This window comes from Bos mutus, chromosome 7 (assembly GCF_027580195.1).
Source record: "Bos mutus isolate GX-2022 chromosome 7, NWIPB_WYAK_1.1, whole genome shotgun sequence".
NCBI classification, from domain to species: domain Eukaryota; kingdom Metazoa; phylum Chordata; class Mammalia; order Artiodactyla; family Bovidae; genus Bos; species Bos mutus.
Window position 1 is genome coordinate 47,142,063 of NC_091623.1, and position 27,446 is coordinate 47,169,508.

General features: G+C 50.5%; 1 protein-coding gene across 9 annotated transcripts in view; it reads right to left on the minus strand.

Moving 5' to 3' along the window:
* Positions 1 to 7,120: 7,120 nt before the first annotated feature.
* The window catches only part of SUGP2 (SURP and G-patch domain containing 2), a 29,513-nt gene continuing 9,187 nt past the window's right edge, over positions 7,121 to 27,446 (minus strand). For 4 of the 9 annotated variants that reach the window (XM_070373386.1, XM_070373382.1, XM_070373385.1 and 1 more), the window contains exons 4-10: positions 26,618 to 26,789; positions 21,496 to 21,983; positions 20,363 to 20,474; positions 15,793 to 16,316; positions 13,537 to 13,598; positions 10,582 to 10,718; positions 7,121 to 9,958 (exon numbers count right to left, since the gene is read on the minus strand). In XM_070373386.1, the coding sequence (XP_070229487.1) occupies positions 9,838 to 9,958; positions 10,582 to 10,718; positions 13,537 to 13,598; positions 15,793 to 16,316; positions 20,363 to 20,474; positions 21,496 to 21,983; positions 26,618 to 26,789 (1,616 nt within the window). In that variant the 3' untranslated portion in view covers positions 7,121 to 9,837. The remainder of the gene's footprint in view (positions 9,959 to 10,581; positions 10,719 to 13,536; positions 13,599 to 15,792; positions 16,317 to 20,362; positions 20,475 to 21,495; positions 21,984 to 26,617; positions 26,790 to 27,446) is intronic. The other 5 variants (XR_011464735.1, XR_011464734.1, XM_070373384.1 and 2 more) reach the window with 5 other exon arrangements.

Below are 27,446 nucleotides of genomic sequence, written 5' to 3' on the forward strand. Positions count from 1 at the left end.
AACAGGCTCCTCCGTCCATTCTCCTGTTTTATAGATGAGGACAATAAGGCTCAGAGAGGTGAGTCACTCACCCTAGGTCACACAGCACAGGGAGGACATATTAGGACTGAGGATTCAAACCCTCAAGTTCTGCTTTGCTCTGAGCTGCCTCTGGGCAAAAGCAAGTTATCAAGAAGTAGACACTGAGATCTTGAAGCTGAAGCCTCAGATCTCACACTTGGACCAGGAACTCCAGAAACTGGGAGATGGTGCTCCCACAAGCCCAAACAGAGGAGTCTCTGGAGAAAAATCAAGCTCAGCTCAGCTCGTGAGGTCCCCCTCCTGGGGTTCTGAAGAAAGCAGCTGAAGAAGGAGGTAGATGAGGCCCCTGGACCAGGAAACTGATGTTTGTCAAATGGAGCAAAACTGAAGTTTTGCCTTTAGCCAGACAATAAACAATGCCTATTTTCCTTCCTGCATTGATCTGGAGGGAATAAACTAATGGGGGAATTTGTTGTAGCAAAAACAGAAATGAGTGAACAGCCAAACAGGCCTGCAAGAGTTAAACAATCTTGGTTGTTCTTAACTGTTACTACCAACAAACACTTGTAGCTGGACTTGTCCTTTACAAAGCTAATTACTCTCTGACTCCATATAGATTATAATCTGCACATGGCATTCTTTTCCCCCTACTCTCCCTTGTAGTGTTCTGCATTTCAGAAAGGTCAGGGGCTGATAACTTCAGGGACACCGGACCCAGCTGGGCTGCCTAACGCTAGCTGTGTTCATTTTGAAACTCTGCAAAAGAAAAAAAAAAAAAAAGCAAGCCCTTCAAGAGGATATAAAACCTCTCCCTCTTCCCAAGAAAGGGGCACAGTCCTTGAGGCACTAGCCTGCTGTGTTTCGTTTTTGCCTGGCAAAAACAATAAAGCTACTCTTTTCTATTTCCTCCAAACTCTGTCTCCGTATTTCTGTTTAGCATTGGTGGACAAGAGCCAAGATTTTGGCAACAGTGAGACCAACTGGAAATCCTGGTGTTTAGTGTGAGTCTGGAGTCAGACTCCAGACCTCAGCTTCTCCACTGGGAAATGGGCCAGCTCCTGCTGGATGTGAAGATTACAGTCCAGGGAGACCACTGGAAGGAGATTGGTTACAGCACATAGTCGGGGGTATAGGCTCCGAAGTCGACACCTGTGATCTCCTTTGACTCTGAAAGCAAAGCCAAGGCTTAGTTCATCATCCACGTTTTCCTAGACCATAAATTTCTGTCACTCTAAAATCATATAAGCAAACATTTCAAACCACAAAGAGATAAACAGAGGAAACTCCACCCACAGCTCAGCCCACTTCCCAGGGAACCCCTGTTGACAGGTGGATGTGGAGTTTTCCAGAATTTGTCTGTGATGATGCATTATGTATTCTGAGCTTGTATCTCTATTTCCCTAAACTCAGCGCTTTCATTGCCCAGGGGCCCAGGTTCGATCCCTGGTTGGGGAACAAAGATCCTGCAAGCTGTGTGGTGTGGCCAAAAATTAAAAGTAAATAATTAAAATGGCACTGTAAAATACTGGAGAAAAGTGGCTTTTCAATTAGTGGTATGTTTCAGACTCCCTGAACTTATACTTCATCATCCGATGTTATGGATGAAGGAGATGGAGTCCTAGAGGTCATGGAGCTTGCTCAAGGTCACCCACTGTCATGGCCCCAGTTTAGGACTTGACTTGGGTCTGCATGTCCCACCCCAAAGTGGGTCCCCTTTAGACACTGTGCTCATTGTCTTTTCATGAAACACTCATTCAGTGCTGGGGGTTTAAGACAAGAAGGTCTGGGTGAAGGAGCTCTCAACCTGGGTGAGACAGAGTGGGAATGGAACGCCCCAAGCCAAGGGTTTGAGGGACGGACTTGGGGAAGCCAGAGGGGAAGTTGGGCCTCTGTTGGGCAGAGCAGGGAGGGCTGCCTGGAGGAGGAGACATGGGCTGTGGGCCTTGAAGGTTGAATAGAGATCCTGCAGGCAGAGTGGGGCCTCAGGGCAGGGTGGAGAGTCACCCCCAACTGATGGCCAGCGGGGTAGTTTAGGAGTCTCCCTCACACTTGACATCCAGAAGCAGAAGACAATACTTGACCCCAGGGCTCAGCTGTAAGTCTCAAGGACTGGCTCAAAATGTTGCTGCCTGCTACAGCAGTGCCAGCCCTCCCCAGATGGGGAAACTGAGGCTTGAGCAGGCACGGAGACTGTGATGTGCTCCCTGTGCAGCCTGGGCCTGGGCTCTTCCCCTTCCTGGGCCTCAGTTTCCCCATCTGTACAAAAGGTACAGGACAGCTGGCAGAATCTTCCAGCTGAGCAGGAGTTTGGCTCCAGCCCCAGCGAAAGAAAGTCACCCCGGTCATCCCCTCCAATAGAACCTGTGCCCCAAACACGTGGGAGTTTGACAATTTACTCCTCTCCTAGGGGCTGGACCCTAGGCCTCAGCCTAGGAAGGGGAGCAGCTTTGGGGGTGTGGCTCTGCCCATGGAGAGGGGTGAGGAGGGCACTCTGAAGGGGGTTGGGATCATCACAGTCAGTGCCTGCTTCACAGGTGGGGAAAGTGAGGCCCAACAGGATGGGGTAAGGAAGGGTCAGTAACCATACCAGTCCCTCTCCAGAAGTGGGCCTGGATTCCCCTGCAAATTAGCTATCCCATTTCACTGGAGGAGTGGAGGTATAGAGTCCCACCGCCTGCTGTGGCAGGCTCCCTTTCCCGTCTCCCTCACTCCCAGCTGGTGCATCCTCAGCCCTCACGATGACACTTGAGAAGGTGTAGAGCGGGGGAGTCAAGGCCTGGAGAGGCAGGGTCCCCTATCCCGGTTGATGGCCACTCTGGGAACCCTCGGCTACAGCTGTGCTTACTCCACACAGGTCAAAATAGGGTGGAGGGGGTGATGGGGTTAAAGGAATCCGGGGGAAGCCAAGAGGGGTACCACCTGGGCCTGGGTCCTGAGTACAGAGCAAGGACATGGTCCAGAGGGGTCAGGGTCACAGGCTCTGGTTTGCAGTGGAGCACTTTCAGGATCTACAGCCCTTCTACGCTCTGGCAAGGCAGACACAGCTGGGGAAACAAGGGCACCCCCAGGGTTGCCCCCAAAGTCGGGTGACATGGGAACACTGTGGAGGGAGGCAGTGAGGTGGAGAGACCTCAGGGAGGGCTCCAGAAATGCTACTTCTAGAGCTTTATCCACAAAGGTAATCTGTGATGTCAGGCCAAAGTTTATGCACAACCCATGTGGCTATGGGTGGGGAACTTGGGAGATAAATGATAGTCCAAGGCTATCCGTGTGCATGTGTGTGTGCTTAGTCATATCTGACTCTTTACAACCCTATGGACTAGCCCGCCAGGCTCCTCTGTCCATGGGATTCTTAAGGTGGGCAATGGGGTAGTTTAGGAGTCTCCCTCACACTTGACATCCAGAAGCAGAAGACAATACTTGACCCCAGGGCTCAGCTGTAAGTCTCAAGGACTGGCTCAAAATGTTGCTGCCTGCTCTTCCTGACCCAGAGATAGAACCCGCGTCTCTTATGTTTCCTGCATTGGCAGGTGGTTCTTAACCACTAGCACCCACCTGAGAAGACCAGTCGAAGACATATATACACTTAAATGTTTTGAAAGTTAAGTGAAAAAACGCAGAAGGCAGAATAGAATGTGAAGTATAATTTGCATTTTTAAGAAGGGTTCTGTCTAAAACATGCCCATATATAAAATCATCTACACAAAGGGATCTGAGGCCTGGGTGCCTTGGGTTGTGGAAAATTATTTTCCCATGGAACACAATTCTGTACATTTTGACCTTAGCTAGGCATTACTTATTCACAAACAGTACTTGAAAATTATACTCATGTGGAAAGACTGTTTAGACCACGAGGAAGCAAGTCTCTAGGTAGCAGGCAGTTCAGTTCAGTTGCTCAGTTGTGTCCGACTCTTTGTGACCCCATGGACTGCGGCATACCAGGTATCCCTGTCCATCACCAACTCCCAGAGCTTGCTCAGACTCACGTCCACTGAGTCAGTGAAGCCATCCAACCATCTCATCCTCTGGCGTCCCCTTATCCTCCCGCCTTCAATCTTTCCCAGCATCAGGGTCTTTTCTGAGTCAGTTCTTCGCATCAGGTAGCCAAAGTATTGGAGTTTCAGCTTCAGCATCAGTCCTTCCAATGAACACCCAGGACTGATCTCCTTTAGAATGGACTGGTTGGATCTCTTTGCAGTCCAAGGGACTCTCAAGAGTCTTCTCCAATGCAGTAGTTCCAAAGCATCAATTCTTCAGCACTCAGCTTTCTTTATAGTCCAACTCTTACATCCATACATGACTATAGGAAAAACCATAGCTTTGACTAGATGGACCTTTGTTGGCAAAGTTATTTAATAAGCTGCATCTCACACGCTAGTAAAGTAATGCTCAAAATTCTCCAAGCCAGGCTTCAGCAATATGTGAACCGTGAACTTCCTGATGTTCAAGCTGGTTTTAGAAAAGGCAGAGGAACCAGAGATCAAATTGCCAACATCCGCTGGATCATGGACAAAGCAAGAGAGTTCCAGAAAAACATCTATTTCTGCTTTATTGACTACGCCAAAGCCTTTGACTCTGTGGATCACAATAAATTGTGGAAAATTCTGAAAGAGATGGGAATACCAGACCACCTGATCTGCCTCTTGAGAAATCTGTATGCAGGTCAGGAAGCAACAGTTAGAACTGGACATGGAACAACAGACTGGTTCCAAATAGGAAAAGGAGTTCGTCAAGGCTGTATATTGTCACCCTGTTTATTTAACTTATATACAGAGTACATCATGAGAAACGCTGGACTGGAAGAAACACAAGCTGGAATCAAGATTGCCAGGAGAAATATCAATAACCTCAGATATGCAGATGACACCACCCTTATGGCAGAAAGTGAAGAGGAACTCAAAAGCCTCTTGATGAAAGTGAAAGTGGAGAGTGAAAAAGTTGGCTTAAAGCTCAACATTCAGAAAACGAAGATCATGGCATCTGGTCCCATCACTTCATGGGAAATAGATGGGGAAACAGTGGAAACAGTGTCAGACTTTATTTTGGGGGGCTCCAAAATCACTGCAGATGGTGACTGCAGCCATGAAATTAAAAGATGCTTACTCCTTGGAAGGAAAGTTATGACCAACCTAGATAGCATATTCAAAAGCAGAGACATTACTTTGCCAACAAAGGTTTGTCTAGTCAAGGCTATGGTTTTTCCTGTGGTCATGTATGGATGTGAAAGTTGGACTGTCAAGAAGGCTGAGTGCCGAAGAATTGATGCTTTTGAACTGTGATGTTGGAGAAGACTCTTGAGAGTCCCTTGGACTGCAAGGAGATCCAACCAGTCCATTCTGAAGGAGATCAGCCCTGGGATTTCTTTGGAAGGAATGATGCTAAAGCTGAAACTCCAGTACTTTGGCCACCTCACACAAAGAGTTGACTCATTGGAAGACTCTGATGCTGGGAGGGATTGAGAGCAGGAGAAGAGGATGACAGAGGCTGAGATGGCTGGATGGCATCACTGATTCGATGGATGTGAGTCTCAGTGAACTCCGGGAGTTGGTGATGGACAGGGAGGCCTGGCGTGCTGCGATTCATGGGGTCGCAAAGTCAGACACGACTGAGCGACTGATCTGATCTGATCTAGGTTGGTCATAGCTTTTCTTCCAAGGAGCAAGGTAGCATGCATGGTGAGTCTTGAATTTTTGTCACTTTTACATGGGAGTGAGAAAGAGGGAAAACCTCTGTGCTTTGTTCTGCATCTATCTGGGTTTTGCATTTTAAAGTCTTTGACAAAGAAAATACTCATGTCACCTGGACGTGTATGCTTTCATGTATTACATGTACGTTACATAGGTCCACAGACTAGAGCTTCTCCAGCAGCACCCCGCCTTTCTCAAGGTCCTGGTCCAAAGGCTTCCCAGGAGAGGGGAGGATGAGGGGGGAGGAAGGGGTGGGGAGAGCCCATCCACACTGGTAATGGTATGTTCAGGTTCCAATCAGCCCTAAATGACAAGGTAGCAGAGGAAATTTTACCTTCCAAACTGAAAGAAATCCTTCCCAAATCGCAGAGGGGAAATAGGCCTGAGGTGAAGACCGTCCTGAGTTCTCCTGGGCGGAGAACCTCGCTCTGCGTGCCTCTGTGCAGGTAACGTTCCCCAGCCCCGCGCAGTGAAAGGAGCTGGGAAGGGGGTCTCCCAAGAGGGAGGAGGAGAGTGGGTGGGGCCCTTGTAGGATCTCAGTCTTCTCGTGGGCAGACACCGCCTCCAGGGCTCTGGCAAGGACGACAGCACACGTGGGGCTTCCTGGCTGACAAGCCCCCCATCACGATTATGTGGGCCCGTCACTCCTGGGTGTCCTCTGGGACAGTGAGAGCAGCGGTTCACTGTCCTAAGCGGTTCAGCTTAGGAAGCTGCTCCCACCCCAGCTTCCTAAGGGGCCTTGGCTCCTCCACCCCTAACTTGCTAACAAAGCCCCCCAAACCTTCCTGGGCTGTCTGCTACCCTGGGCACAAGCAGGCTGCTGCCCATCAGGCTGTGCTCAGGTGGAGGTCCCGACAGGTCCTGCAGGCGCCAGGCTTGCCTGCCTGTGTCCTCACCAGAAGGGCCAAGGGGCTGCTGGTGGGGCAGGCAGACAGACAGGGCCGCATATGGGAACAGCAACAGCTCTGAAGATATTCCACAGGCCGGCTCCGAAGTCAGGGCGAAGCCTGAGTGGGCCTTGCTCTAACTCTGGCAGCTCGAATCCCAACCCTGGGAAGGCTGTGAGGTGGGCAGGTGAACTGTGGGTAGTAGAGCTCCCATATCCCGGCACACTCTCAAAGGCAGATTTCTGTACCCAGCAACCCACCCCTCGTTCTCCACAAAAAATACGGTGGACCCAGCCACTGTGCTTGGCCCTGATCACTGCCTGCTCTCTGGCACCCTTCAGGCTTTCCTCGTGACTTACCAGGCCCTCCAGCTGCAGCGGGGCAGTCAAGAGAGGCCCCGGCTGGCGGAGCACATGCCTGAGAGGCAACAATTTTACAATCTTTCTCCACGTAGGCCCCACCACATCCACCACATGGTCCCCAGCCAGTATGACTGAAAAATGCATCAATGGAGACCATGGAAAATTGGGTTTTCTCTACATTTATTTCAACTGCTAAATGATTAACAACATCCACAACTTCTTAGATTAAAAAAAAAAAGAAAAGAAAAAACAACCCCAAACCCCCAAAACTTCCATTTTGTAACATCACAAATGTCTTCTAGGTTTTACCAAGGACCAAAAAGCTAAAATTCTCTATATGATTTCCAGTGATGGAAACGAGGCAGAGACAGTAAGCACCCAAAGTGGCGAGTTAGCACTTTCCGGATGCCTGTCGTCCTCACGGAAGAGCCCCTGGAACTAGAATGACAGAAAAGACACTGTGACTTTGACAAGGCTACGCAGCTGCACGTCACGCTTGCTTGCATGCATGCTTCCTGCAGAGTGGCCTCTGCCGGAGAGAGCGAGGGCAGGCTCGGAGGGCCAGTGTGCTGGACCCCGGCCGACGGACGGCACAGGACGCACCGCCATGCTCCTCCCTGGCCCCCACAACGCCTTGACTGCCTCAATGCCATCTCCACAGAAATGTCACCTGAGTGTTTACGGGACTTTCCAGGCTCAAGAAGTAGGTGTTCCCTTTGACGTTTGCCAAAGGCTCATTGTCAGCCAAAGCAGGACACCCCCAGGAGTGGCAAGAGGCTGTGGATTGAATAGGGCTCGAATCCTAGGAATTCCTATTTTATTTATAAATAAAAGCAGAAAGCTAAGAATGAGCATACTAGGACAAAGTGAATATGCTGGTCAAAGCTATGCTTGAAGAGCGAGAACCCATGCTGGGGGTGCACACCTCACTCTGGGCGCGCGCTGGGCGTGCATGCTCTGCGACAGGCCATGGGGAGCCAGGCCCAGGTCTCAGAGTTCCATCACTCTGCCTGACCCACAGCCAACATGGAAGGCTGCTGGAAGGATTAAAAAAGAAACGAAGTGATTCCCCCAGGTTGTGGTTCCCCCAAACCACACCACCAGGCTATTTCAACTCTGCTGAAGAACCTCCAACATGTCCACCCATAAATACCTGCCAAAACAACAGAAGTGAGCGGAAGCAAGCAGAGCTCAGGGACTACCCGTGACATGAAGAAAGGCACCATCAGCGGGGAACGCAATGCTGTGCCAGTGAGTGCGGGCAGACAGAGATCCAGAGGAGGCTGGGCTATACAGCCCAGGAGAGCTGAGGATCTGAGAAAATGAGCATTTCATAACTGCCAATAAAAGTGGCTGATGGGGTAATTTACTGCTCTGTCCCCCACACTCACAGTATCAGCAGGATCTCATTTTTCAGCTTTTGACACATATTTAAAACTTCGACACTGCTGCCTTCTGATGAAGGGTTGAGAGATCCCCACAGCCTGAGCATTCCACACGTAGCTGCAAGAGGCAGCGTGTGAGAAGCTGGAAGGGGCGGCATCTTACGTCTCAAAATAGCAAACAGCTGCAGATCCCACCCCAAGAGGATCCTTTCTGTTCTGCACAAAGGCCCTAATAAAACAATTCTTTACACTGCCACACACGCAAAAAACGAAATCTTGAAGAGTTTACACCTCCTACCCTTCCTGCAAAGGAAACACTCCGTATGTGGTTTAAAAAAAAAAAACTAGTTTGCTTTGTGGATTTTAAAGAGAATGTAAATTTGGGGAAAGTTTCGTTAGTGTAATGGTTACTCCCCAATGAATTTAGCTGCTGAATACATTGGAGAAATTTCATTAGGTCTCTAGGGATGCATTTACGAGTTGAGCCTCCATAAACAACATGTTCATCGAATCCACTTCTGTAAAGAGCTTCAGCACTCAGACCGACAGGCTGTGGTACTAGAGCGCAGGCTTCATTATTCCTGATTCATATTCCCTACTTGAATTTGAGAAGACACAATCCGTGACTGTCTCGGGATCAAGTCTGCTCTTCGAGAGCAGTGTGTCCTGGGACAGGAAACCCGACAGCAGCTGGTTCCTGAGCGCTCGCAGGGCGCTGGTGCTTGCAAGGGCAACCCCACCTTCTGAGTGGAGCCAGCAGAGACCTGCAGAAGACCTGCTGCCAGAAGCATTTGGAAGAAGGGCGAAAGGCAAAAGCAGGCTGGAAGTGGGGTCTTTTTGTTTTTTAAGAAAAAGAAAAGCCAGGGGGTGGCACCTCCACACCAGAAACTGCAGAGATGTTTGCTTTCCGTGTACACACCAAACCTACTTGGGCACTGGCTCCAGGGCTGATCCGGGACAGAGGTGGTGTTTTAAGAGTAATTGCTGCTTCAAGCCTTATCTTTCTCACCAATGGTTTTCATCTATTCAGGGAGAGAACGATTTTGTTCAAAACTGAGTTGGAAATTATGGGTGGGGAAGACAACTAAAAGGAGGGAAGAAAGATAAGGATATTTATAGGCCAAAGGCCCTTGGGAAGGAAAAGGGCTGGAAGACCCTCAAATCGAGACGAGGGACGAGTGGCGTCCTCTGCGGTGCCAGCTTCGAGGTCACCCTTACACGTGCAGGACACAAGGCCACTCCCGAGGCAGCTTGTTTCCACAGGACGGCCCGGCGCTCAGGCCCACCACAGGCTGCAGGCAGCGTGCAGGGTGAGCGTGGGGCTCGCTCCTTCAGCCACACCTGGAAGGTGAGAGGCGGGACGCACCCACAGCCAAACATCCCGAGTGTTTCCCTCAGAGTTTTATGATCTTGGGGGAGTGACACTTTGGTGTTTGTGTTCTACGTCCTGGCACGTCAGCTCAGGCAGACAGCCCCCACTGGCTCACACACATACCTATTTGCTGGCCCGTCTGTGTCTGTACATCTGCATCATCCTCTGACGGAACACGTCAAACGTGTCTTCTTTGTGCTCCTGCCCGTCGGCACCCAGCCCCTCCCCTTCCGACGCGCTTCCCCTGAGGAGCAAAACGGACAGTTAGCCACGCCTGAGCCCGCGGCCTGACCACCAGGGCACGGACACAGCCCGAGCCGCCAGAGGGGCACGCGGTATGAGGGACACACATGGGTGACAGCAAGGGAAAGAGGAAACAGAGACACAGCTCATGGTGGGGACAAGGGACACTCACCTGTGCAGGCCTGTGGACCTTCTGAGAAGCGTGCTCAGAAGCCAGCCCCTTATTACAGCCGAAAGCCTCCCCAGCAGGTGCTAAGCTCACTTTTAAAGGAAATGCTTGCTGCATGTTAGTGGGGCTTCGTAAACTGTGGGCCATGCTCTCTCCTGGCTAATCGGAGTGTGGGTTCCCAGAAAAGGGAAGTGGCTGTTAGCGTAACCACCCAGAATTACCACTCGGCTTTTTTGATAATAATGAACATGGCCAAATGCCAGGGACCAAGTCTATGCAAATGCAGCCAGAAACTGTGTGAACACCTGCACAGGGACACGACCTGCCAGAAGCCACGTTCAACGCCAGGGAAATCAAGGGGTGCCGGTCAAAGGACTTAGGGCCAGAATCCCCCAGAGAGCCTGTCTCCCCGGGCACAGCTGCCCGCCCCCCGGCCCCCGACGCCTGCCGCGTACACGCTGACCGGCTCCCTGATGCCCTTCCCACAGGAGCCCAGGCCGTGGCCCTCCTTCCAGCCCATCTTCTGTAGCATCTGGAACCCCAGGTTCTTGTCGGTCAGCTTCTGCTGGGCAAAATCAAAATCCTTGGGTTTCTGAGGAGAGAGAAGAGTGCGGCACGTGAGGGGCAGCAACGCGCCTGATCAGGAGCCTGCCCTGGGCTGCACCTGGACACGGTCCAGCACCAACACCCCTAATGCCCCTTCGATGCCCCTAGATGCGCAAGATCAAGTCACAGTCCTGGCAACACTCCCTGGGTTGGCTGATATTTGTAAAGGTTGGAGGTCACAGTTTGAGGTGTCCCCAGAGAACTGAACCAGTCTCTCAGGCTTCGCAGCGACCGCTCTTGTTGCAGTGTTGAGACTGTGAACTAAACTTTGTGAGGGGATGGTAGGGGTTCTGCCCAAAAGTTTTGACTAGGAAGATCCCAGAGTGGAGACCTGAATAAAGAAAGTGGCCAAGTGATGATCAGGGGCATATCCCAGGCTGGGTGGAACAGGCCTTGAGGCAGGAAGGCCCCTGGAGTGCCAGAGTCAGAGAGGAAGCAGGGCTAAGGCAGAAGGGGACCAGACAGGAATGCAGAAAGGCTGTACAGAAAAACTGTCTCAAAAGGTCCTCTCTATTCAACGTCCACTCCTCTCTCATCGTTTCATTCATTTCTGTGAGCTTTCAAAACGCTGGACAGTGACTCCATTCTGGAAGCTTCCTGGGCAGCCCTCAGGCATTACTTACCAAACCTACGTGTGTGTCTGGTCCTTCCCAGGTCTGGGGCTCTGAGTGCTCCCCAAGGACAGGGATGAGGTTCTACCTGGACTCTGAGGTCCATGTCTAGCACAGAGCAGACCTCGCTGAGTGGGTGCAGCTGGGAAGGATGGGGACTGGGAATGACCTTGTGGGTGGAGAAGTAAGAAGCCCTGGCAGAGATCTGGGCTCCAGAGCAGGCTGTGGAAAGACGAATGAAAAGGCCCAGAGGCCTGTGGAGGAGACACCTGCCCGGTGTGAGCAACAGGGATTTCCATTCACTCATGAATATTCATGTGCTGCAAAGCCTGGGCAGCTAAGGGCTCCCAGTTCCTGTCGCCTGAGCCTGTTTCTTTAATCCATTTATGGCCTGGGAGACTGAGAGGGGGCTCATGCGCTCCCAGGGAGAAGGTTCCTTTGTCTGGATCAAGGCAGCGAGGAACAGCAGGGAGGGTTCCAGTGTGGGTGGGAAAAGGGTGGGGAAGGGGCAGGAAAGCTTGGCCACAGGTCCCCCAGGGGCAGGCTTGCACCCCGCTTCAGGAAAGCTGCGAAAGTGGAAGCAACAAGAGGAACAGGGGTCCACTCAGCTGGACACGTCTTGGTGAGTTTTCAACTGTGTCTAAGAATCAGCCTGCCCGGTCTCCTGGGGGCTAGAGCAGAGCCATGCACCCGAGGCCAGGCTGCAGAGTGCACGAAGAGCTACAAGGAGACCTCCGCCCTGTCAGCAGTCACACCACAGAGAGACCCACGGTGGCAGGGTACCAGCTGGCTGCACACTGGTTAACACCATTTCATTTAATCCTTGCGGATCTCCTACCTGCAAGGTAGATGCAACTGTCCCGCTTTACAGATGTACAAACAGAACCTCATGCCAAGATTAGATGGCCAGGCTGAGCCTGAAACGGCTGCCTTCTCACCAGGCTGTGCCTCACCAGACGGGTACCTGGGTGCTGGCTCAGCTTAAAACCCAACACACCTGTTAAAAACACACGCTTCAGGCACAGGAAGGTTCCTGCTCCCAGCTGTAACTGAGGTCACACTGACGCTTCGTCTGTCTGCTGAGACTGGCGCGATGCACTCACAACAGTCTGAGCCACCACACGGGCTCTCCTCACCCCTGGACGCCTGCAGAGACACCTCCTGGACTGCTAGGACCTGTGATGTCCCCACGTGTCCCAGGTGACGTGGGCCAGCCTCACCTGCCTGAGGTTCGCTCTCGTCTCCTTCCAATGACCCACCCCCCAGAGGGGCGCCCCATTTCAGTCAACAGCAGCCCTGTTCCCTTAACTGTCCAGGCCGACAACCCCAGAGTCACCCTGGACTCTTCTTGGCTTTCTCTGGTCCACATCCAGTCCATCAGTAAGTCCCACCAACTCCACTTCACCCTGCCTGGGCCTCAGCTCTGCCTGGCCCGCTAGCCCACAGGCTGCTTTCCACACAGTAGTTATAACAGCCATGTCTTCTACCCAAATCCCCACTGTGGTGTGGCCCCCTGACGCCTCTCCCAAAGAAGGGGCACAGTGCTGACACCCACCTACAGACCCCACGTGACCTGGCTGCCGCCACCTCCACTGCCTCAGCGCCCCACCCCCACCGCTCCGTGCTAGGCACAAAGGGCTCGCTGCTGACCTGCGTCTGCCCTGGGGCTTCTATCAGGCCTCCCACCTTGCTCCTTCCTCACCCACCATGCTCAGTTCTGCACATTTCTGCTGCTGACAGCCCTGTTCATGGCTGCCTCTGGGTGGGCAGATGGAAGAGAGAGCCCAGGGGGTTGGTGCCGGTTCATTAATGAACATTCGCACACGCATGCGCGTACACACACACGCTCACACATGCACACGCGTGCGCACACATGCTCAGCTTACCAGCAAAGCAGCGCATTCTTTTAACCACAATTATAGTCTACTAAATCTGAAGCTCTCAATGGCTGAGACGTCATCTTGTTCATCTCGCCGATCCACTGCACACATCAGGCCTTACCCATCCCTTAAACAGACTAATTACTCCATCCTGTGCTCTGGGCAATGCCGAACAGTTTTAAGAGAGATAAGGCTCTATGTTGTTCTTTGCATGTTGACACTTGGCCTGCAGAGTGAGTACAGCCTGCAGCCTGTACCCTTGAGAACTAGGGCAAGCTCTATGTCACACTTGAGGACTCTCAGCCGTGCTCACCTTCTTCTTGGACACGGGGCGACCCCGAGGCCTGTCATAGGCAATTCGAACTGGTTCGTGAACTGGAAGACAAAAGAAATGTATATATACAAATACACAGGTCCTTTCCCCAGATTACTGACACTTAGAAGACAAGCATGCCGCAGCTTTGGCTAACAGCCCTTCTGCCGACAGAGGAGACTAGGAGCTGTACTGCGGGGCCAGCCAATTGGCCCGCAGAGCACAGAACGAACACAGAAGCTCAGCTGAGTGCTGCCTTGCTGTGGGAGCGTCTCCGTAAGTGTGACTGCCACGTTTGTGATGACGGACCCAACACATGCACTGCTTTCCATGACTGGAGGAAGGCATTTTGCTTCAACAAATAACTGATTTGTGACACTGCGCCCTCTTCATGTCTCTGCAAGTGTTCCACAGATAAAGAACTAAAGTCCACACAGAACTTTCCAGTAAAAACAATCACACTTCTCATACAGAGCACTGCTGCTGTTGCTGCTGCTGCTGCTCAGTCACTTCAGTCGTGTCCGACTCTGTGCGACCCCATGGACTGCAGCCCACCAGGCTCCTCCGCCCATGGGACCTTCTAGGCACCACTGCTGCTGCTGCTGCTAAGTCGCTTCAGTCGTGTCCGACTCTGTGCGACCCCATAGACGGCAGCCCACCAGGCTCCCCCGTCCCTGGGATTCTCCAAGCAAGAACACTGGAGTGGGTTGCCATTTCCTTCTCAATCCATGAAAGTGAAAAGTGAAAGTGAAGTCGCTCAGTTGTGTCCGACTCTTCCCGACTCCATGGACTGCAGCCCACCAGGCTCCTTCGTCCATGGGATTTTCCAGGCAAGAGTACTGGAGTGGGGTGCCATCTCCTTCTCCATACAGAGCACTAGATCATATTATTATTATTATTATTATATTTGACAAAAGAGAGACTAGCAGGTCTGGTACTATCTCATCAACCACCCTATCAAATAACTGAGAGCTTCTAAAATGGAAAAAATCTCACTTTTCCCCCATGAAGGCCATCATAACAAGTATTCTGATGTGCTACCGCCCTCTGGTAAGTTCTGAAGGACAGAAGAGCCTAGTAGAGACTTAGCAATCGATTGCAACACTGTTTCTAAACAGAAACCATGAGAACTGTTAGCAGGAGAAACTAGACTGATACAGTTGGGTGTGAATATGATGTTCTCAGTCACTTAGAACACATAGATTCTACACACAGTGGAGCACTGTTCACCAAAACCACCTCCTCCCACACAAGCATCAAAGGATCAGCCCCACAAATCAAACACGGCCCAGGCCTGGCTGTGTGGAGACCTGGGTGGGCAGCAGGGAGCCCACCAAAAGCGGCACATGATGTGATTTACCTACGGACAGTCCAAAAAAGGCAAACCATGAGGCCAGAAAATGGTCAGTGGTTGCTGGAGCCAGGTAGGAGACTGTGGAGGGGCAGAGAGACACTTCTGGAAGAAGCTCCAGCTCAGCAGTGCTGGGGGCACACGCCTGTACACCTTTGCCAAAACTCCATCAACTATCCACTTGAAAAGGGTGCGTGTTTATTGCTGGTAAACTGTACCTTAAGAACCTTGACCCTCCCTATAGACGAGCAGGAGATGGCCTTCCATGGCCAAGGCCGGCAGAGCGTGGACTCCACAGGTCTCACTAACTGCTGCCCCAGACTGCTCCATGGCCCCTGCCTCAACATCATCAAGCAGGTATCACTACCCTGGGGCCTGCAGCAGGGTGGGGGGGCAGTGCTCAGAAAGCCGGGCACCCCTCTAGATCACAGGCAGCAGCCAAGATGACCCAGGCCTGTTCCTTCCACAGCCAGGATTCCCCTGTTGGAAGCTGAGCAATAACGGAAAATAACAAGCAACGTGTGCGGTGCTAGAAGCCAAAGGCAGCATCTCCTTAGAGTGCCATCTCTGGACCAGCTGGAAACGTCAGTTTCTCATAAACATTTTGGACTGTGTGCAAAACCAACAGTACTATTCTGGGTTAAATAAAATACAACAGCAAAGAGCCCCGGGGTGTGCTGGTCCTAGGGGGATTCTCAAAGGTCAGCTGGAGTGATCAGAGGCAGAAGGGGTGACAGGGGCCAGCAGTCATCTTGCAGCTAAACTTGGGCTGGGGGGATCAGGTAAATTCCTCAAAAGAGGCCACGTCTCCACAATTTCCCATGGCCCCCAGCTGAGCATCATTCCTCCTCAGGTATTAAACAGAAAATGCACTGAGGCCACTGGACGAATACCCAGGCACTCACCCTTGGGCTCCTGGATGAGACACAGCCTCTTGGGAGCTGGGATCATGCCGACCTTCAGTGACTTGCTGCTGATCCTCTTCCGGGGGAAGCAGGCCCCTGAGGAGGCCTGGGACAGGGCAGGCCCGCCAGCCGGGCTGTCCTCGGCCACCTCGCTCAGGAGGCCATCAGCTGGGGGGCTGCCCTCCGAGCCCTCAGACTTGGACCCTTCTGCCGGCCTGGAGACCCCTCCAGGAGGGGAGGCTTCCTCACCCCCTTCCTCGTCCTCCTCTTCGTCCTCTTCCTCCTCCTCCTCCTCCTCCTCCTCAGGCATCACCTCTGGGCTCTCCAGCTCAGCCTCGTGCTGAGAGGGCTCGTCCTCAAACTCTCCTTCCCCTTCCATGGGCTCCAGGGGGCTCTCCTGAGAATCGGCACTCTCACTGGCATGGAGGGTCAGTGGAGATGACGTAAAGCAGATTGATGGGCACAGTTCAAATACCTTCTTTCGATAGAATTTGAAAGCTGAACTATTTTGGTCGTGTAGAAACCTAGGATAAAGATGAGATACACTGGTTAACCAGAGGGTTCTCTACACTCTCCTATTTGCTGAAACTGTCCAAATGGACCCGAAAGAACTGCGGGTGGCATAAAGCAGCAGATACACGACCTCTTTCTACCAGCTGTGGTAGAAAGTCGGCCTTTCTTTCTTGACGGTCAGCCTTACAATGAGATAGGAAGTTTCAGGAGTATTAGTAATTTAACAAAGGAGCCAGAAGAGGCCTAACTGCTTTCCTGGGGAGGGAGCTGGAGGAACAAGGTACGCAGGGATGGTCAGGGAACACGCTGGAACGAGCTCTAACAGCACCCCCAGGAGATCCGGCCTGGGCCCTACCTCATCTCTAATTACGTCACCGGCCACTCTAGGCCTGCGTGTGCTGTGACTCTCTGTTCCTCCCGCCCTCCAGCCATGAGACGGAGAAAGGTGTGCCAAGCACAGCACCTCCTGCCTCACGTCCTGCAACAAAGCTGTGTGAGTACGGGGGCAACAAGGCCTCTCTGCACCTCAGAGTTCAACGGCCTTAGTCATAGCCTGGAGGTGTGGCTGGTGCTGAGAAACCAAAAACACACATAACATACTTGGGCCAAAGGAAAGACAGCCCTTGTTCTTGGAAAGGACAACTCAGCCTCATAAAGGAGTCAATTCTTCCCTAACTAAATATTAATGTATAAAAGTAAAAGCATCATTTTTTTTTTCTGGATATGAACGTGATTCTTAAGTTCATGAAGTGAAGGGTTAATCTCTCAGTCGTGTCCAACTCTTTGTGACTCCACAGACTATAGCTTGCCAGGCTCCTCTGTCCATGCGCTGCTGCTGCTAAGTTGCTTCAGTCGTGTCCGACTCTGTGCGACCCCATAGACGGCAGCCCACCAGGCTCCACCATCCCTGGGATTCTCCAGGCAAGAACTCTGGAGTGGGTTGCCATTTCCTTCTCCAATGCATGAAAGTGAAAAATGAAAGTGAAGTCGCTCAGTCGTGTCTGACTCTTCGTGACCCCATGGACTGCAGCCCACCAGGCTTCTCCGTCCATGGGATTTTCCAGGCAAGAGTACTGGAGTGGGGTGCTATCGCCTTCTCCGCCTCTGTCCACAGGATTCTCCAAACGAGAATCCTGGAGTGGGCCGCCATTTCCCTCTCCAGAGGATCTTCCTGACTCAGGGATCAAACTCAGGTCTCCAGCACTGCACGCAGATTCTTTACTGGCTGAGCCACCAGGTATGCATGCAGAAACCTAAGTATGCAAGAATATCTAGGAGCACCCCCGGAACAAGGTCAGTAAGAGGCCCAGCTTCATCGCATATTACAAGGTGTGTAAAGCCTCTACAGCTAAAACAGTATGATACTGGTCTATGGACAGACAGATCAAGAGAAAGACCAGAAACACAGTATCTGATGAAGGTGGAAAAAGAACAACCTTTTCAACAAATGGTGTCGGGACAACTAGGCAGCTTTTTAGAAAAATATTTAAATTGGTTCTATGCTACAGGAAATATTTTTAATTGTATTTTTTTCACCCATAATCAAAACTTTATTGAAAAACTGACATCAAAATAGGAGAGCGAGTTGTATACCTTACAAAATGAAGCGTAATTAGTTAATCTAGGCAGATGAACTGGCATTACTGAACTGATAAGGCTTCCTGTGAGAGAACACAAGCTCAGGAGGCTGTGTGGATCACCAGTGCTGCTTTTCCAAATGAACACCCTTCTAGGAATCTGGTCTTTCCTCCTGTGGGCTGACACAACACCACGGAACCACTTATGCAAAGCGCCAGTAATCCTGTAGCTACCTGGACTTTTTACATCCATGAAGTAAGAATTTGGACTTTGAACAAGCTGTTTCTTTTATTGTTTCTTCTTTTCCAAGGAAGGATGCGATAAAATTCCTGCCAAAGGCAGGCTGATCCCTTTGCAAGTCCAGCCCGTGCAGCTCTCTTAATTGTACTCCTTTCTTTCCAAGACGTATTTATTTATTTTTGTTGTGCTGGGTCTTTGTTGCTGTGTGCAGGCTTCTCTAGCTGCGTCAAGCAGGGGCTACTCTTCCGAGATGGGTGGGCTTCTCATCGGTGGCCTCTCTTGCTTCGGAGCACAGGCTCTGGGGTGCTTGGGTTCCAGTGGCTTCGGTGCAGGGGATGCGGAATCTTCCGGGGCCAGGCACTGCACCTGTGTCCCCTGTGCTGGCAGGCACACTCCCAAGCCCCTGGGCCGCCAGGGAAGCCCTCTTAATTGTATTCTTAAGCTGACCCATAACTCAAGCACAATGGGAGCCAGGTGAGATGTGGCTGCATGGGGAGGGCAACACAACAGACTGGAGAGCGAGGACACAGGTGGGACAGGCGGAGGGACCTCTGGACATGTTGTGAAGGGAAATGGCATGGGACAAAAGCCCCTGTTACATACAGAAACCTACGTGTGCTGGAAGAACTGAGAGAGAAATACACACACACATGCTACAGATAAATGAAAATGGCTTCTTATTATTGATGGATGGGGGGAATGAGACTTCTCTGAGTCTACCTCTTGTAATTTTTACTTTAGAGCCATACAAATTCTGTACTTACTTTAAAAATTAAATTAAAAAGGATAAGAAAAAAAACCTCCAAACAGATTCTCAGCAGAAACAAATGAACTTGACTGTGTCAAAATGAGGACATAACCACAAACACAAAATGAATTAACTGAAGCAACCACTGAACACATTACAGGTGTGACTCTTCTAAGGGAAGAAACACAGTCATCTCGCCTCCTACTAGATAGGTGGGTGTTGGATGCAGTCATTTTCAACTATCCTACGAGCACTGGGGGCGAGAATGCATCACCCCACTGAGGCTGCTGGAGTTTTCCGGCTCTCTCTGCAGGGCACAAAGCAGACAGCATCTTCTGAGGAACACTGCTCAGAAAAGGCTGCCACAGAGACTGAGGAATGACACCAAGCCCTGCCAGTGCCAAGTAAGCAGGACAATGCAGAGTTCTCTTTCTGCATTGGGAGAAAAAAGAAAACTGCTGCAATGCTCCCACCTGCCCTTCACTGAGTTGTCCCCTTTGCCTGGCCCTGCCAGTGTGAGGTCCTGCATGCAGTGGCAGCCCAGCTCTAAGACCTGTCAGGCCCAGCAGCCCCAAGGCCTGTAAAAGGCAGTACTAGGCTGAGTACCTGCAAGGCCACCAATGCTCCATGTGGCTGGTCTGAGTCTCACAGGAAGCAAGAGGTACCCAGTGCAGGAGACCTACTCAACGTCCAAATCTGCTATAAGAGCTTAGACGCACTGACTCCCAGAAATGTTCCAGGAAACGTAAAATTTTTAACCGTATCCTTAAGTAAGGGCACAACTCTCCAGCACGTTGGGAACAGGGCAAGGGTCCAGAAGCCCTAGCTGGCTATAGGATGCAATCCAGACAGCATGGGAATCCCACCCACTCCAAGCGAGCTCAGCCACGTTAAGGCTCAGTACTGAGAACACACGGCCCTCAGGCGGCCTCCCCTTCAGGAGAATTGGCGCCCCGCAGAAGAGCGGGCTCTCTGGCCTCTGGGCTATGGAATGTTGAACATTTACCCCACTTAAGAATGCACAAGGGTGCCAAGCCGCTACTACGTGGGAGTGCTTGCTGCTCACACCGGGACCAAACTCCATCACCATGCTACACGAGCAGCACACTCTCACCTCGCCCAGAGCTGCCAGCACCAGCAGGGATGGTGCCCTCCTCCTCAGGCTCACGGGCGAGCACACACTCTCCTCTCTGCCTCTGCAAAGGTTCTGGGGAACCTTCACGTCCTTCTGCCAGGGCGTTCTCTCCCCCTTCCCCTGACCAACACCCCCCACTGAGCCTTTGGATCCAGCTTAAACTTCCCTCTGGGGGTGGCTTTTCCTGACGCCCCAGACGAGGGCAGGTCTCCAACAACCCCAGACAGATGCTTCTCCTGAAAAGCCCTGAGCTCAGTGGAAAAGAAGTCATAATCTATCCTGGAGGTGACCCTCTATGGGCTCTCAGGACCACTCATGAGGTGACCATAAATCAAAGGGGTGTGATGGGTACGTACCAAAGGTCAGGGTTGTCAATGCTGTTTTCTATGCTGAACTGTTCAATCTCTGGTCCCACCTGAGCAACAAATTTGGCCAGTTTCTCTGCAGTCTCCATTGTCTTCGTATCAACTACAAAATAAAGCAACTGTCATGTACTGGTTCTGAGCTGCCAATTTCCACGTGAACATCATGGGGTTGTGGAGACTGATTACAACGACGGCCCGTCACTGTGGTCTTACCCTTTGCCACATGCCTCTGCCGCTCTGTCAGGCAGAGGTGGGCTCTCCTTTCTCCCCTTGAACTGGGGCTGGCCCTGGGACTCGTTCTGACTGAGAATGTGACAGAAACGTGGAGCCTGGGCCTGAGGCACCTCAAGCACCTCCTCTGCGTCTCCTGGATACCCAATCCAACCATCAGGCTTACTGCTGGGGGGCGACAGGCATGTAGCCCACAAGCTCCATCTCCTCAGCCAACAGACAGTCCCTGACTACTGGCCACTGCCTGCAGCTAGCAGGCCCAGCCTAGCCGACTTGGAACAATACTCGATGCTTTCTGTTACATAGCAATAACTAGAAAAATGTTTTTCCCTCTACATTCCCATCTAGTGCTGAGGGGAAGCACTGGCCATAGGGCAGCCCTGTTGTGGAAGGTGAAGGCAATGCTTGGCAGAAACAGAAGAAACTGCAAGTCACTCTAAAGAAGGAAACGAGAGAGCTTAGCAGGGAAGAGGAAACAGAACGAGAACGAGGGCAGCCCTATGAGAAGCACAAGGGGCAAGAATATAGAGAATTGGATCAAGGAGCTCAACGCCCCAAGCACGGGCACGTGGCACACCCTGCTGGCCAGAAGGTGAACTGTGTGGGGAAGCACAGACTCGGCAGGCGGCACGCATGCACGCATGCTGGATCCACGCTTGCTGGATCCATGCTCAGGAGAGGAGGGGGCAGCAGGACTCCAGGGCCAGCCCCCTGGGGAGGCAAGAGAAGCGTGCCTCCGCGTGTGTCATCCGGGCCGGGTCCCTTTGCTGCCGTTTGCTGCCCGGCCCCGCCCCGCCCCGCCCACGAAAGCTGCCTGCCTCTGCAGAGACCCCTGGAGATGGATCAGAGCTAGGGCTGGGGCCCAGAGGACAGAGACAGGGGTGAGCACTCACCATCAATAGATGGGCAGGGAGAAGAGGTCTGAGGGGCTTCGGAGACATCCAAGCCTCCTGGCTTGGGGGATGGGCCTGAGGCTTCAGGGCTGGGGTCCCGAGGTGAGGGTCCGGCCAGCTCTGGGGGGCAGTCCTTGGCAGCATCACTTCTGTCTGGCTGGGGCGACTTGCCCTGCAGGGAGCCCGGAGCCTGCCGGCCATGGTGTTTCAGCCTGGTGCCTGAGGAGAGTAGGGTCTGGGTCCCGGTGGTGGCTCTCCTCACTTTCCAGCCCCGGAGCCCTTGAGCTCGAAGATGCCCCCGCCGCCGCCCTGGTAGGAGCCTCCTCTTGAGGCTCCGGACCGCCCGGGCGTACAGCATAGCCCGGACCGCACACTCTGCTGCCGTTGGCTTCTGATCTGCTCCTGGCAAGGTCTGGCTCATCCGCTGCATTTCTGCCAGCTTCAGCTTGTAATATTTATACTCCAGACTACTGTCATCAGACAAAAACCTATGTAACAAAACAGGAACAGCAGAACATTTGTGAACATACCAGCACAACCAAATTGCTGCTGTAAATACACTTCTGCAAACCCTTTCTACTTGGTGGCCTCCCTGCTGATGGAGAGGCTCTGCCCAGCTCTACCAAGGACGCAGCGCTGGGCCCCGGCCATGTGTCCTGCTCAGAGTGACCACAGGGTGATTAGGAGCTTTGATGGAGCACTGGTTGATTCCTGCTCGATTTCAGCACCGTGAAGGAGCTCACAGCTCCTGGCGGCCTCACATGGAAGCCCTCTGCTGCCAGGGAATGGCAGGGATTGCTCCCAGACACTGCTTTCAGGAGGTGAAACCCTTCAAACGGTGGACACTCAGCGACCTTTTAATTACATCATTAAGGACAGCATGCCATTGATGTGAAATCATGTGCCAGAGTCAGAAGGAGAAGAGTACAGAAAAGAGGAGTCTGAGTTACACGTACTGACATTACATGTACTAGCACAGAAAGAGATCCGTGATGCAGCCCATGGAGAGCAAGCTACAGAAATCCAACACTGAAACATCCCCTATGAAACTGCCTTTGTGTACATAACACCCACGCATATTTGTTTTTCACACAGGTTGAAAGAATCAAAAGTAAACATAAGAATTTGCTCTAAGAAGTGGGTGAGAAAGGGGAATGGAGGGGTCTTTCACATTATTTACTTTGCAGCCCATTTCATTAGCACTTTCTTTCATCTCTATTAACCCTTCCTTCCTAGTCTGGGCTTTTTTCACCGTTTTTTCTTTGCCTCATGAATTGAATGGTTTCACCATTTTTTCTTTGCCTCATGAATTGAATGGTTATCTTCACTCTTCATTTCTGATAAACACATGCAAGGTTGTACCTTCCCCCAACCTGCTACTTCCTTCTGAAGAGTTTCTAATTTCAACTCTAATTCTCTTTCATACGGAAAGTTATTAGAAGCCAGTTTTATTTAGGCTGTTGCTTTATGCATGGCACAATGTGGCCAACATGATTTTCCTTTCCTGGGATGGTCTGTGACTTTCCCCATGACCTCATTCATACCATGGTTTTTGTGAACGTTCAACTTCAGTTTGTGTTAAAGAGTAAGTAGCGTCTGGTGAGTATGGCAGTATTTCACGAGGCTTTTGGACTGTCTGCTATTGAGACCACGTATTAGCTAAGGTTCCCCATTGCCAGACTGGCCATGAGGTGGCAGTGCACAGCAGGATGCTGGCAGCTCTGTGTGATGTGGCGTGTCCCTGGCGGGCGGCTCTGTATGGAGCTCCTGCCGACGCTCACTACACAGTCAAGGTCTGGCTGGATCTGGGGGAACAGGCTGTGCTGGCTCCCCTGCTGCCCGAGACACTCTGCCAGGCGGCAGCAGCATCCTGTAAGACTGCACCCTAACCAGCCTAGGTTCCCACAGGAGGGAAGGCGGACCAACAGGGATGCGCCAGCTCTCAAGTCAAATGTAGCCCCCATTCACGGCAGACAGTGGGGTAAATGCCAGGTGACCAGATCCCCACCACAGGAGCCCCTTTTCTGAGGTTGATTCTAATGCCAAGTGCAGGTTCAACACATCAGTCACAAGCCCACTTCCCCCAGCTCTAGCGGAGCATAACATCAAAAGCACAGTGTACTCCTGAGCTAGCCTGCCAGGTTCAAATCCCAGTGCAGTCACTCACTAGCTGTGAGATTTACTGAGTCTTTCTGTGCCTCAGTTTCTCCATCTATAAGATGGGATGCGTGATAACGATAAGTTATTTCACCATGTTGCCGTGAGGCTTGAATTATATACTTTTCGTTATGAAGAAAATGCTTTGGGAAATTCCCTGGTGGGCCAGTGGTTTGGACTTGGTGCTTTCACTGCCAGGACCTGGGTTCGATCCCTGGTTGGGGAATTAATATCTCACAAGACGCACAGCTCAGACATTTAAAAAAAAAAAAAAAGAGCAGCATCGGTGTGTCATCTCTAGGGATATAACAGTTAACTGTTAAAAGTAGCTTAAAGAACTAAAAGTGACTGTCTCTAAGGAGCAAACTCAGGGACGTCTCTGGCAGACCAGTGGTTAAGACTCCAATCATCTACTGTAGGAGGGGCATGGGTTTGATTCCTGGTTGGGGAATGATCCCACAGGCTGCACTGGCATGGCCAAAAAAAAAAAAAAAAAAAGTGGAACTGGCATGAGAATGGACCATGGCAGAAACATTTTGCCTTTTGTTATAACGTTGATTTTTTTGGTAAATCACATACAAATACCACTTTGACTTAAGAATTTAAACCTAAGTTTGCTTTTTTTTTTTTTAACACTGTTTCTTTGCACACTCTTTCTTCTTACAGGCTCTGGGTAACTCTGAAGGAGTTCACAGGTGATCAAATCTCTGAGTCAGCTCCCTAATCTGCTCCTCATTCAGGTTGGCTGCTCCTCAGCCAACCACTGAGATTATTTCAACAATCACATTCTTCGATTCCAAGATCCTCAACTGGCTATTTTCCATAATAAGCAGTTCCTATTTCATAGATATAATATACTATTGTCCATCTAAGACTATTAATCACATATGTATTTTTAGACAATCTTCTTTTTCTTACAGTAACTCTTGTCTTAGGTGTCAGATCTGTTGAGTTTGGTGATTCTCTTTCATGATGCCAATTTTCCTCAAATACATGCTTACTTTTGATTTGCAGGCCCGCCCACCACCACCACACATACCCCCAAGCCTGGCTCTGATTCTGTCCACCACCCCCGGCTGTCAGTGACCGGGAGCCTGTGGGGAGTGTGCAGCAGTCACGAGGCAGGGACACATGCTCCCAGTCCTCTCAGCGTCTCCCTTCCCTCCAGCCCAGTGACCTCGACAATCCCCTGGAAACTGCCCGGGTCTCTCAGGTCTACATGACATCCTACCCAGAGGAACTGGTCCCTGCTTTCATCCGTCAGTCTGAGGCTACCCAGCCTCCTTCCTTCAGCATAAGCACTGGCTGAGACCACAGCGCCTGAGTGTGACTCTCAGCTCTGTCTGTTACTAGCTGTGTATCCTCCAGGCAAGAGGCCTCTTTAAGCCTCAAGTTTTCTGTCTGTCTGTAAAGATGACAACATATCTACTTCAAGAGGTTGTTTATGAGGGTTTGGCCAGCTAGTACTTCAATCAGTAAAGTGCTTAGAACGGTACCAAGTGCACAAAAAGCAAAAGATTTGCTAAATGAAAAGCATTCAATAAGTGATACTGGGGCAATTAGGCTATTGGGTTTTTTTTTAACTTTTAAGTTATATGCCTTATTCAACATATGAACATGACCTCGGTGAATTCAAGAATCCTGTCAAAATAAAAACATAACAATTTCTAACTCTCCTCCCGGCAATCATACTGGTTACCACCAAAGCTCTGGCACCGTTACACAGAAATTTTTACCTTTCAAGCATCTTTAATAATTACATCAGCAAGAACAGAAAATTCAGGGATTTCCCTGCTGGTCCAAATCCACCTACGAATGCAGCAGACACGGGTTTGATCCCTGGTTGGGAAAGAGTCCACATGCCACGCGGCATTAGGCCTATGGGCCACACCTCCTGAGCCCACATACTGCAACTGCTGAAGCCCATGCACCGAGAGCCCATGCTCTGCAACGGAAGTCACACCAATGGAAAACCCGCGCCCTGCAACCAAGGGCCATCCCCGCTCACCACGACTAGAGAAGGCCTGCACACAGCAGCAGACACCCAGTGTAGCCAAAAATAAATAAATTTTAAAAAATGAATCTACCGTGCTATACAGGGGACACAGGTTCAATAGTTGGTTGGAGAACGAAGATCCCACATACCGCAGAGAACTAAGCCCACACACAACTACTGAGCCTATATGCCACAACTGGAGTCCACGCGCCTCAAAGACCCCACAGGACGCAACTAAGACTTGACTCAGTCAAGTAAATACATAATTTTTTAAAATTTAAAAAATAAGGGAAGGGCATGTTATTTAAAAAACAAAAAATCTAAAAATCCAACAGAGAGGAATGGCTAAATAAACTGATCATCTATTTTTCAGACCAGTAAACACAGCCATCTGAAATGTCTTCAAAAAGCAGGAAACATGAGCACTTTCCTGTGTAAAAGGAGTTGGGTATATCACAGCATAATTACAACTGCGTGAGAAACCAGAGAGCCTCCAATGAGCAGAAAGACTGCTAACAAATACTCCCAGATGCCAGTGAGTGCCAGTAAGAGCACAGGTGGCTTCACCCAACTTTCTATTCTTCTTCTCCTTTTCTAATAAGCAAATGCTGTATTAATATTTATGGCAGAAACTTTAATTTTAAAAAATTGCTCTATTCAAGCAAAAAGGCAATAAGACAAAAGGAAGACAGTTGAACAGAGAGTAGCAATAAGTCACAAACAACTGCCGTGACGTATGCCTCATCTTACACTCATTCTTTGCACGTGTCTCTCACCTCATCCTCAAATCAGCACAGACAAGGAGTCTGAACCCATATGAACCTGACCCACCCTCATACTCTTCCTACTGACACACACCAAAGCTCAAAATAAACACTTCACTTTCTTCTCTGGACACCATCAGAGCAACAGAAACACTGCCCTGTACTTTACAGGAGGGATTCAGAAGAGCACCATTTAGAGACCTACCAGTAAGCAGGGTCCTCCTTGAGAAGAGCTCTCTCTTTGGGAGACAGGCTGCCTCCAATGACACGTGCGACCAGCTGGTCAATGATGTCCACCACCTTGTGATCTGCTCGCTGGGGGACCTCTGGAACACACAGAAGGTCTTCTCTGAGAAACACACTGGACCACATGGGGCCTGGGAAGATCAGGATAGAGCCTAAGATGGAGCCTAAGCAGGCACCAGCAACTGAAATCTTCCTTCACAAGAGACCAGCATTGAAGAGGGAAAGGGCCTGTTATTCTACAAACCAATATACAAAATATCCTCTCAAAGGCTATAGTAGCATAATCAATAGGAGAGAAACAGTCGCAAACTTAGTGACTGTACAGAGCAATATTCTATAGAAGGAAATAGTATGTAGCAACTCTTTATCACTTTTTGCATACAGCTTAACTTGTTCACAATATTAAGGAGAAAAGAGAAAGATATAAAATGTAGCTAGGTATAAAATAATGTAAAAAGTATATCTAAACTGTAATTTGCAATATGAAGAAAGAAGAAGAGGTACAAATAAATAGACACACAGAAAAAAAGATTAGACAGGAATATACCAGAAAGTTAACAAAGGTTATCTATGGGTGGTAGATTTAGCAGGGATTTCACTTTTCTGTGTGTTTTATCTATAAAAAATAAACACATGTGATGTATAATCAGAAAACATATATAAGCTCACAAAGAAAAATTGTCCAATTAAAAAAGTTAATATTAAAAAACGTCAATACTTCCAAGATAGGTGTTCACAGAAAGCATCTGTTGAATGGTTGAAAAAAAACATTTTTTTAAGTGTGAAGT